Source organism: Electrona antarctica (assembly GCF_951216825.1).
Source record: "Electrona antarctica genome assembly, chromosome: 18".
NCBI classification, from domain to species: Eukaryota; Metazoa; Chordata; class Actinopteri; order Myctophiformes; family Myctophidae; genus Electrona; species Electrona antarctica.
In genome coordinates, this window is record NC_136799.1 from 9,112,742 (window position 1) to 9,125,366 (window position 12,625).

A 12,625-nucleotide genomic window follows, 5' to 3' on the forward strand; every position below is an offset into this window, starting at 1 on the left:
CCAGTAGGCTATACTTCATATTCAGTAGATCCTGTGATTTATTTGTGGCCAGATGTAATTTCCTGGGGTTTATTAGGACTATAGTAAATAAAATAAAAAATAAAGCTCCATAATATTTTGTAAAAAAATACATATTTAGCACCATGCTCGAATGCCCCCGCCCCCCTGTAAAAAACAGCAAAAATCCCTAAAACGAAAGAAGGCAGCAAATGAAAAAAATAACACTCATCTTTTACTTTCTCTAATAACATCCTAAAACATGAACCTTGGTTGAAAAAAACTAAAGTTGTCCTTTAAGTACAGTACTTAAGTAAATGTATTTAGTTATTTTCCACCACTGGATATCAAAAGCAGAGCAGATTGTAATGTATGTCATGTGCTTTATTATCAGCCTACCTCATGTCTCCTGGACCAGCGGCCACTACAGTGACACTCACTGGTGTTACTTCAAGGCCTATTCATACTTCATTTTTAGGTGATAAGGTGACCTCCGTGGTTGTGGGTGCATGTGTTTGGTCTGACGTACTAAAGGGCAACACACAGGTTGCGCAGCACTGTATCGACGCGCGTGAAGTGCCGCCCATAAGCACCAACAGGACGCGGTGCTCTGCCGCGCGTGCGGCTGCCAACTTTGTACAGCTGCCAACTTTCACCGCCCGGCAACACCTGGAAATAGAACAGTGGCGTATCGGATCACAGGGCGAGGCGTGAACGCGCGTCTGACGCCGCCGTTGTGGGATAGGTCCATTGAAAAGAACCCCCCCCCCGGGTCTTCTCCGGTAACAAGATCTACAGTGGGGGGAAGTGCAACAGGCCAACAGCACGTGCACCAAGGCGCGCCCCCACTCGATCATGATTGGAGGAAGGCCCCTCATCCTGATTGGATGAAGGCTTTCTCACCTGCCACCACAAAACTAGGGTTTTTTTTTTTACCCCAGGGGCTTACAGGAGACACAGGGAGGAACTCCTTATGGTGAGCACACTCTATACAGTAGGGAGGATTATATCCCCAAAAAGGGAAAAAAAGTGATATTTGAATTAAGTGAAATCACTGAATATACCTTTAACAGACCGAAGAGGCATTATACCGACACCCTAACCAAAACCCTAATCGAACCCTAACCTCACAGGGAAGCCACAGGTTAGTTTTAACCTGCCACGCACGTCGGGAGCGACGGTGTTGTCGGACCAATGCCTGTCGGACTGTTAGTATGTCTAACCAACTGCACCCAGCTGGGAAAACCACAACATGATGACGTCACTCCGCTGTGTGATAAGCAACACACTCTCACACATCTTTCTGTTTTTACTAACCACCTTATCACCTAAAAGTGGAGTATGAATAGGCCTTTAGTGTAAAGGTTTGCTTGCTGTAACATCTCTCCTGCCTTGCTTTAAGTTATAAAGATATAATTCAACCTCGACATAAATGTGTCCATAACATTAACCCATTAAGACCTGACCATGACTTCTAAAAAAAGAAATCTGTGGTTCTCACACACATTTTCTAAAATTGCACATCTACAAGCTCGCGATCTTATGTAAGATCTGCTTTTTGAAATGACACGGCTTTCCCGGTTTTAATGGGTTAATCTTTCTCAGATTTGGACACCATGGGCAGTATTATGCGTGTCTTAAGTACCAGGTCTTATTACTTAACTTAAGACCTGGATCAATGCCATTTGGCTATTCTGAGTGGCCAAACAGCATCGACCACGCCTCCAGGTCTTAAGTTAAGTCATAAGACCTGGTACTTAAGACACGCATAATACTGCCCCATGTCTTTAAATGACACTGCGCTGAGACAGCCCATAATGTTGGGTTAAATATCTTTTGCGTGTATGTGTGTGTATATATATATATATATATAAATAAAATAAACATTTTGAACCTCAAAATATAGTACTAGTATAGTCATTGAGGGGTGTGTGTGTGTGTGTGGATATATAGAAATTACTGTATGTACATTACATATTAAAAATGCAAACGCTATGTATCAAAGGAGTATCAAAGGGCAGGGTAAGGGTAACCATTATCATTTCAATGAGACAACGGGTCCAGTTTTAAGGAAATAAAACACTTTATATATCAATTTGTCTTCCCTCCTGTTCACCAACAAGTTCATTATAATTTAAACAACAGAATAGTGGAAAAGCTACTTGAAGACTGGCACTAGATATACTGAAACAGAAGCCCAGCGCGGGGGCTTCGTTGTTTACTGAAACAGAAGCCCAGCGCTGGGGCTTCCTTGTTTACTGAAACAGAAGCCCAGCGTTGGGGCTTCGTTGTTTACTGAAACAGAAGCCCAGCGCTGGGGCTTCGTTGTTTACTGAAACAGAAGCCCAGCGCTGGGGCTTCGTTGTTTACTGAAACAGAAGCCCAGCGCTGGGGCTTCGTTGTTTACTGTAACAGAAGCCCAGCGCTGGGGCTTCGTTGTTTACTGAAACAGAAGCCCAGCGCTGGGGCTTCGTTGTTTACTGAAACAGAAGCCCAGCGCTGGGGCTTCGTTGTTTACTGTAACAGAAGCCTGGCGCTGGGGCTTCGTTGTTTACTGAAACAGAAGCCCAGCGCTGGGGCTTCGTTGTTTACTGAAACAGAAGCCCAGCGCTGGGGCTTCGTTGTTTACTGAAACAGAAGCCCAGCGCTGGGGCTTCGTTGTTTACTGAAACAGAAGCCCAGCGCTGGGGCTTCGTTGTTTACTGTAACAGAAGCCCATCGCTGGGGCTTCGTTGTTTACTGAAACAGAAGCCCAGCGCTGGGGCTTCGTTGTTTTCTGAATCAACCATTAGTGCAAGGGTTCCCAAACCTTTAAGGCCGTGACCCCCGACCCACCCACCCACATATTTGAACTGGGGACCCCCCCCCCCCACCCTGATAAGCACTTAAATATCGTGAAAATAGCTGAGGCGTTGTGACTCTTGTAGATCGTCTGTTATCCCGTTTGCTTCTTTCTTACGTAATATTTGACAGACACCTATACCCTGTGTATGCTTATACTGTATGTTGGTTTGTTTCACTGTTGAGTGAGAACACAATGTTGCACATTAAGCATTAGCTTAATGTGCAAATATTGGGGGTCCCCAACCCCCAGTTTGGGAACCGCTGCATTAGTGTGTAAAGCTAAATAGTTTTTCTGTTATATCCACCAAGCATTATTATTTCTCCAACATTGATTTAGGCATCGGTGTACATAGATATCTCCTTAAAAATATAAACGTCATTTTTTATCCCCCCCACACCCCCCATCAGTACAATTTGGTCATGCAGAAAAAGGACGGTGCCGATTAAGCACACCATTGACATATTTCAGACAATAGAACCTCAAAAGCATAACGTTGACACAATAGATAATTTATATACTCTAGTTATCATACAGCATACGATTACAGATCGGGGTAATACTGTGCAATTAAAATTGTTACATTTGAGCTGTACAAAAGTAATATCCTCAGTCACTGAGACAAAATTCACGAATCTTCAAAACGACCGTGTAGGGTCGGTACGCCACATCTCAGAAATATATTTGAATTAAACGGCAAAAATATATACATCTTTTTTTCAGGCCCTGCAATTCCGATTCCTTTTTGTGCACTTCAATGTTACATTCCGCAATGGTGTCTTGATTTGTCGACTACAGTACAGTACGTGACGTTTTTGATTCTTACACACAAAACAAAAAACGACAGCAACGACAATCACAGGCGATACGTCCATTGTAAAACACCTGACGCCTCTCACGGTAACGAGCTACTGTACCTTTTCAAAGTGCAAAGAGAGCAGGTGGTTGAGTGTCTGTGTGAGTCAATTGTCTTCCTGTGAGTACCAGAGGAGAGTTAAGAGTTCATGATTCTTTAGAAGATCAGATATGTGTGTGTTGTTTAGAAAGAGACAGAAAGCGAGAGGCAGGAAAGGCAGGAAGGAGATAAGTCGAGGGATTACATGCAGAAAAGGGGGGTATGCCTACAGTATGTTTCCACGTTCCCGGGTCCTACGTGGGAACTTAAAAAAGTGTCCCACATTCCCACGGTCAAACCATGCCCCACATCGCAGTGATTTTACATGATTTTGTCAACGAGGCAGGGCAAGCACGCTGACATCAAATAAAAGGCCTTGGCGCTTGTAGGGAGCGCCCGGACGACCCGCCAACGAGTCAACAAGTGCATTGTCCCAAGTTGGCAAGCCGTGGTGGAGCGAATAGGTCAGTGTCTCTCAAACATTTTTTTTAATTTCAAAGAGTTACAGACCTGTTAGCGTCCATTTGGAACCCTCTCGAGGGGAACACTGCGTGGATCCTTTGATCACACTTTCAAAACCACTGGAAATGGGTCATTTCACATACCGTTGTACTTGACAATGATATGCCCATTAAGATAGACTGGCAGCAACACAATAGGATGGTTAATGTGTGTTAACAGAATATTGAACTTGGAACATGATAGGACCCTAGTGGGACAACTGGGAACATAGGTAGGTTTCGGTTCGGTACGCTCCGGCAGAAGAGAGCTTCAGATTGGACTCGAACCCGGGCCAGCTGTGGGAAGAACAGCCTTATTTATGGTGGTATGCAAGCTTGCCAGGTCGAGCCACCGAGGGGCTTGCCCCGGAGTCGAGTTCTCTCTCTTAACGATATACAAAAGTGCAGGCACTGTTTAGAAATACAGAACGTCTCTCTCCATCATCCACGTCTTCAAGTAAGCTCGGCGTCGGCGCTCCTCTCCGCCTGGTGCTGCTGCTTAGCAGCGCTGCCGGCTCTCAGGACGTCGTTGAGAGCCTTCTGGACGTTGGCGGGTTGCAGAGCGCCACACTCGGCCAGGCCGGGCCCCATCTGGGCGTGGAGGGCGTGGCACAGGTCGGCCGTGGCCCCGCGCACGCTGCCGGCACGCCCGTGCACGGTGCCGCTGTGGCCCGAGGTGCCCAGGAGGTGCCACAGCAGGGGCAGCACTTTCTGCACCACCATCTGGGGCTTGCGAGGATAGAGCTCCGTCACCAGATCTGGACGAGAGGGAGAGAGAGGGAGAAGGCAGAGTCACAACATTATGGACGGGGAGAGAGAGGGAGAAGGAAGAGTCACAACATTATGGACGGGGAGAGAGAGGGAGAAGGCAGAGTCACAACATTATGGACGGGGAGAGAGAGGGAAAAGGCAGAGTCACAACATTATGGACGGGGAGAGAGAGGGAGAAGGAAGAGTCACAACATTATGGACGGGGAGAGAGAGGGAGAAGGCAGAGTCACAACATTATGGACGGGGGGAGAGAGGGAGAAGGCAGAGTCACAACATTATGGACGGGGAGAGAGAGGGAGAAGGCAGAGTCACAACATTATGGACGGGGAGAGAGAGGGAGAAGGCAGAGTCACAACATTATGGACGAGAGGGAGAAGGCAGAGTCACAACATTATGGACGGGGAGAGAGAGGGAGAAGGCAGAGTCACAACATTATGGACGAGAGGGAGAAGGCAGAGTCACAACATTATGGACGAGAGGGAGAGGGAGAAGGCAGAGTCACAACATTATGGACGGGGAGAGAGAGGGAAAAGGCAGAGTCACAACATTATGGACGGGGAGAGAGAGAGGGAGAAGGAAGAGTCACAACATTATGGACGGGGAGAGAGAGGGAGAAGGCAGAGTCACAACATTATGGACGGGGAGAGAGAGGGAGAAGGCAGAGTCACAACATTATGGACGAGAGGGAGAAGGCAGAGTCACAACATTATGGACGGGGAGAGAGAGGGAGAAGGCAGAGTCACAACATTATGGACGAGAGGGAGAAGGCAGAGTCACAACATTATGGACGAGAGGGAGAGGGAGAAGGCAGAGTCACAACATTATGGACGGGGGAGAGAGGGAGAAGGCAGAGTCACAACATTATGGACGGGGGAGAGAGGGAGAAGGCAGAGTCACAACATTATGGACGGGGAGAGAGAGGGAGAAGGAAGAGTCACAACATTATGGACGGGGAGAGAGAGGGAGAAGGCAGAGTCACAACATTATGGACGGGGAGAGAGAGGGAAAAGGCAGAGTCACAACATTATGGACGGGGAGAGAGAGGGAGAAGGAAGAGTCACAACATTATGGACGGGGAGAGAGAGGGAGAAGGCAGAGTCACAACATTATGGACGGGGAGAGAGAGGGAGAAGGCAGAGTCACAACATTATGGACGAGAGGGAGAAGGCAGAGTCACAACATTATGGACGGGGAGAGAGAGGGAGAAGGCAGAGTCACAACATTATGGACGAGAGGGAGAAGGCAGAGTCACAACATTATGGACGAGAGGGAGAGGGAGAAGGCAGAGTCACAACATTATGGACGGGGAGAGAGAGGGAAAAGGCAGAGTCACAACATTATGGACGGGGAGAGAGAGGGAGAAGGAAGAGTCACAACATTATGGACGGGGAGAGAGAGGGAGAAGGCAGAGTCACAACATTATGGACGGGGAGAGAGAGGGAGAAGGCAGAGTCACAACATTATGGACGAGAGGGAGAAGGCAGAGTCACAACATTATGGACGGGGAGAGAGAGGGAGAAGGCAGAGTCACAACATTATGGACGAGAGGGAGAAGGCAGAGTCACAACATTATGGACGAGAGGGAGAGGGAGAAGGCAGAGTCACAACATTATGGACGGGGAGAGAGAGGGAGAAGGCAGAGTCACAACATTATGGACGGGGAGAGAGAGGGAGAAGGCAGAGTCACAACATTATGGACACGAGGGAGAGAGGGAGAAGGCAGAGTCACAACATTATGGACGGGGAGAGAGAGGGAGAAGGCAGAGTCACAACATTATGGACGGGGAGAGAGGGAGAAGGCAGAGTCACAACATTATGGACGGGGAGAGAGAGGGAGAAGGCAGAGTCACAACATTATGGACGGGGAGAGAGAGGGAGAAGGCAGAGTCACAACATTATGGACGAGAGGGAGAGAGGGAGAAGGCAGAGTCACAACATTATGGACGGGGAGAGAGAGGGAGAAGGCAGAGTCACAACATTATGGACGGGGAGAGAGGGAGAAGGCAGAGTCACAACATTATGGACGGGGGGAGAGAGGGAGAAGGCAGAGTCACAACATTATGGACGGGGAGAGAGAGGGAGAAGGCAGAGTCACAACATTATGGACGGGGGGAGAGAGGGAGAAGGCAGAGTCACAACATTATGGACGGGGAGAGAGGGAGAAGGCAGAGTCACAACATTATGGACGGGGGGAGAGGGAGAAGGCAGAGTCACAACATTATGGACGGGGAGAGAGAGGGAGAAGGCAGAGTCACAACATTATGGACGGGGAGAGAGAGGGAGAAGGCAGAGTCACAACATTATGCCAAACCAGTGTTGATTGATTTGACAGCAGGTTTCAATTTAGTTTAGTCATAGTTTTGGTTTTGGTCTATTTTTTGTCGACCAAATATTGTCAACTAAATCTACAGTTGATTTTGTCTTCCTAAATGTATGTTGGCAGGCCTTGATGTCGCCGTAATGCCTGGTTTTACAGCTTGCATATCTGCTATTTTCAACACTCGTTCGTCTTTTAGTTCTATACCGGATTTCTTCTCCACGAGTCCCTCCCTAACATTTTCGGCAATTTTTTTTATTTGTTGACGAAATTGTCGATATAATTAGCCATCATATTCATAGCTTAGTTTCAGTGAAAAAAGGTAGTCGACCTTTTGACCTTTTGTCTTGGTTTTATAGTGGATGAAACACCGGGAAAAGAGAGACTCTGTCAAACAGGTCACAGACAATCATTGAGAGTAGACACTCCTACAGGGGAGTGTGATTGTCTCACACCTGTGAACACACAGAAGGTGTGAGGAGCATCTAATTATCTACATAAGATCATGGTGGTATCATTCTCTGTAAGACTCTCGTGAGAACAGGGACAGACACGACAATGCTTGAATACATTTGATATGAGATAGCGGTGCGCTCCCATGGAACCGTCAATAGTTTCCACAGTGGAAATGTCGAGGGGACGGGTCATTTTGTGATTCATTACCTGCCACCTTGTGAACCAGGTCCACCTTAGCCTTGCCACTGAGGAACTGGGACTTGGTGCAGAACGGCTGCAGCAGCAGGATGTTATCTGGAGTGGAAACACAATGGAAGACCATCGTCATCATCACAGAGCTCACTTTCCACCTGGTGATAAGTACATCGTTGCTGTCGGGGTGGAAACCTTGTATGTCCAAAACCGGTATATTAAAGTAGTAGAAATAGCAGATCTACAAGCTCACAACGTGTTGCATCGCAACGCGTTGTGAGCTTGTAGATCTGCTATTTTCACTGCTTTTGAGCGGCACTCTTGTACGATGACGCAGGGCAGTGGTTTTCAACCACCTAGCCCGTCTCCGGACCCCCAGGGTTGAGCTCCTTTGGACCTACCGCGTAGGGTCCGGTCTCACCGGCTTCAAGCGACATGGGATTCAATCTGACTTTCCCTGTTTTACCTCTGTGCTGCGGTGTGGGTGTCACGCTGACATATTCAAAAAGAAGCATATGAACGCTATAGGAGACAACGAACCTTCTGACCCCCCCCGCGAACGGCTCAGAAGCCGTTAAGTATTTTTAATGTTTGTACGACCGTTTTGGCAGCTCTGAAATTCTCTCTTGTTGACATCCCATTGTACCGCCTCCAGCATATCGGTTGGCTAGCTGCGCCTCCCTACGCGCCTCGTAGGCGCAGCTAGCCAACCGAGATGTCAACAAGGAGGGACCGAAGAGAGAATTTCAGAGCTGCCAAACGGTCGTACAAACATTAAAAATACTTAACGGCTTCTGTGCCGTTCGGGGGGGGGGGTGAGAGGGTTCGTTGTATCCTATAGCGTGCATATGCTTCTTTTGGAATATGTCAGCGTGACACCCACACCGCAGCACAGGGGTAAGTCAGGGGAAATCAGATTGCATCCCATGTCGCTTGAATCCGGTGATAAGGAACCCTACATAAAGTCATCAAAATGTCAGAAACTTTAACGTAGGGTTCCGAAAGGAGCTATCAACCACCTTGAGGGGGTTCCAGTAGCCGCAATTTGCAACTCTAGATTTTTTTATAATGGGATGAATCTAGAGTTGCAATACCCTCCATTGACTCCCCACTCATCATTTTGCGTTTGCGATCTGCTTGTCTTAAACGACGTTAAACTCACCAACATTGCAGCTGTAGTCCAAGCTTGAATTATTCTCTTTCAATCTGCAAAGCTTGTTTTTCATAAAAATCCCCCGTAGACATGTTATGAGCTACTTTCTGTCAAGAAATTCTGTGCAAGTGATTATTTTTCTAAGTGCTGGAGTTTGGAAGCGCTCGTCGTAAGTCACTGAACGTCCCTGCATGCATCTGATTCGCATTTGCACATAATGCAGGAGGCAGCAGCGCGCTTCCAAACTCCAACATTTCTTCTTCTTGACAGAAAGTAGCTCATAACATGTCTACGGGGGATTTTTATGAAAAACAAGCTTTGCAGATTGAAAGAGAATAATTCAAGCTTGGACTACAGCTGCAATGTTGGTGAGTTTAACGTCGTTTAAGACAAGCAGATCGCAAACGCAAAATGATGAGTGGGGAGTCAATGGAGGGTATTGCAACCCTAGAATCATCCCATTATAAAAAAATCTAGAGTTGCAAATTGCGGCTAGGGTTCCAGGTGGTCCCCAGATAAATGGAGGAGAGTTGGTAACCAAATGGACCTTTTGTAGATCTTTAACTCTTGAGTGTAAAATTAAATTTAAGGGTCCATTTGGTTTAATTTTACTCTCTCAAGAGTTAAAGATAAGTTAAATTATTGTTAAGCCTCTGCATTAGTTAATTTTCAAGAAGTCTGCACAGTTAGAAAATGTAGAAGAATTGTTATTTTGATCAACGTTTGCCTGCAACCTCTCCTATGGTACCTTCAGTACCATCAATACAGCATGGAATTGTTTTGGAGAGGCTAAATCTCATCAAAATGGTGGTCTGTCTGTGGCTCAAATGGCGAATAAATAATGGACCTTGATGTGCAAAGGGTTGAAAAACCAATGACATAATGGGGCATAAATGTATGAACAAAAATAAAAACATAAAAAGTTGAAACATGCGGGATAGGGGGGTTTCTGTACTGTATATGTGAGCTCGCATACCGAGATGGAGGAGAAGTGCGTCGAGCGCCCCGTTGGCCGCGGCGCAGATGGCGATGCTCTTGGAGTTGAGGTGATTGTCCACGATGGCCGGCACCAGAATGTTGACCACGGGCGACAGGTTGTCTTTCATCAGGACGATGATCTTCTGCAGGGACTTGAGGGCGTGCAGGTTGACCTTACTGTTGGACTCCAGCAGTCTGGCTTTGAAGGCATCGAACACCTTGACGGAGCACAGAGGGAGAGAGAGAGCACATAAACACAGGTAAGCAGGTGCAGTCTCCTCTTTTTAACACATCTTGTGCCCAAGACGTCTGTGGACGTCCTGGGTATTGCGCAACGTGCATAGCCCAAGACGTCTGTGGACGTCTTTGAAAAAAAAAAAAATCAGAAAAATCAAAACACTTTTTTTTTTTTTTTTTTTTTACACGTGGTGCCAAAGTTTGTTTTTTTCGCCATTGAGAATGCATTTGGCGTTTAAATTAAATAACTCAGAAACTATAAAACATTTCAAAGTAAAAAGTTCCAGCATGTGTCTCCACAGTCAGCTGAATTATAAAAAATGTGAATGGATTTTCTAGGTGAAAGTGATTTTGGGCAGTTAAGCGTGGGCTCTCAATGTGTTAACCCATTCGGGACGTGTTTTAAGGATTGTTATAATTTAGCTATTGGAAAAATAGCAGATCTACAAGCTCATAGCATGGCACAGAGTGCCGCGCTACGAGCTTTGTAGATCTGCTATTTTTTTGAACAATCGTGAAAATGCAGGCACAAATCTTTGAATATATATTCTTTCAGAGCGAACGTTTTTGACTCAAATGTTTGCTTCTGGGAGGTCCCTGGAACAACATATTTTGAGATGGGGGGTCCGCGGCCAAATCCATATCATTCTGGGGCTCCTTGACATGAAATAGTTTGAGAACCACTGATATAGAAACAGTATTTTTTAATGATTTAGAAGACGTGTAGAATCGACCTCAGGTCTAAATGGGTTAATTAACCACATTAAAAGTTTTAATGACACAGGGATTTAGTAGCTGCGAAACCTGAACTGGTCTTCCTACCAGAGGACGCATAATATGATAGAACATTGGGTTAGTTCAGTAACTATTCTATTGGCTTGCCATCATGTCTGACATCACTGCCGCTAGAGGGCGCTATCCCCCTGGGTCACAGATTAATTTTTTCTCTTGAAAACCCCATAGGCCAGGGGTTCTCAACCAGTGGTCCTTGAGATGGTTCCAGGTGGTCCCCAGCCTAAATGGAGAGTTGATCAAAATAACAATTCTATGATTGTGTAGACATCTTGTAAATTAGATGCTTAACAATAATCTCACGCTCTCAAGAGTTAAAGATCTATAAGGGTCCATTTGGTTACGAACTCTCCCATCACTTAGCTGGGGACCACCTGGAACCCCCTCAAGGACCACGGGTGGTCCCCGCATCACTGGTTGAAAAGGATTGCTCTAATCGGGTAGCCTGTTCTTAACCCATTCTGGGCAGGTACCCCTTTTGGTGTTTTAAGCATTATGTTATGCTTTAGATCATAGCTAGCTTGTAGATCTGCTATTTTTGGAAAATCGTGAAAATGTGGCGCAAATCTTTGAATATATATTCTTTCAGAGCGAACGTTTTTAACTCAAATCTTTGTTTCTGGAGGGTCCCTGGAACAACATATTTTCAGATGGGGGTCGGCGGCCAATTACATACATTTTTGGGCGTCACTGATATAGTGACGCCTGATATAGAAACATGGGTTTTTCAGGAAACTGTCATAATTTAGAAGGCATTTGTAGAATCGTCCTCAGATCTAAATGGGTTAACCCATTCAGGCCTGACGTCGAAATTTAAAAAAAAAAAGTTTTCTAAATCATGACAATTTTCGGAAAGAAAAAGGCACATTTTAACGATTTTTCAAAAATAGCAGACCTACAAGTTCATAGCGCGCCACTCGGTGGCGCGCTATGAGCTTGTAGATCTGCTATTTTTCAATAGCTAAATTATAACAATGTTTAAAACACCAAAAGGGGTTCCCGCCCCAAAATGGGTTAATGGTTAATGTGGTTAAACGCTAACGTGACATGGATGCGTTCCAGGTCTCAATGGATTAAGCAGTAAGACAGAGAGGTGAAACGTTGTTTCATGGAGTTACTCACCGGGAATATGCTGTTGATGACCATGTTGGCGTTGTGCTGGCAGTCCGCCACCAGCTGGTCGATGCCTTTCATTCGCTCCCGGAAGTCCTTGGAAGCCAGCAGACCGGAGATCTGCTTGATGTACTCCGTCTTGTCCGAGATGTTGTGATGCACGGCTCTGCAGCTGTACTGCCGACCGGACTCCCTGCAGGACGGCTCAAACGTTAACTCATCCATCGCCAAGGACTTATTTAATTTCTTTTTCATGATGTCCTGGAGCGCCAAGGACGTGTTTTTCGTGTTTTATAACATGGTAAAAAGACTTTTTTTTGAAAAAAATAAAAATATATAAAATAAAATAAAAGATATATGGTGGCGGTCAGGGCCTTTTGGC

The 12,625-nt window shown here is 46.1% G+C and overlaps 1 protein-coding gene across 1 annotated transcript in view; it reads right to left on the bottom strand.

Moving 5' to 3' along the window:
- Window positions 1-3,651: 3,651 nt before the first annotated feature.
- togaram1 (TOG array regulator of axonemal microtubules 1) overlaps window positions 3,652-12,625 on the bottom strand; it is a 43,399-nt gene continuing 34,425 nt past the window's right edge. The window contains exons 19-22 of the mRNA XM_079527916.1: window positions 12,253-12,436; window positions 10,100-10,319; window positions 7,986-8,072; window positions 3,652-4,992 (exon numbers count right to left, since the gene is read on the bottom strand). Of these exons, the coding sequence (XP_079384042.1) occupies window positions 4,688-4,992; window positions 7,986-8,072; window positions 10,100-10,319; window positions 12,253-12,436 (796 nt within the window). The 3' untranslated portion in view covers window positions 3,652-4,687. The remainder of the gene's footprint in view (window positions 4,993-7,985; window positions 8,073-10,099; window positions 10,320-12,252; window positions 12,437-12,625) is intronic.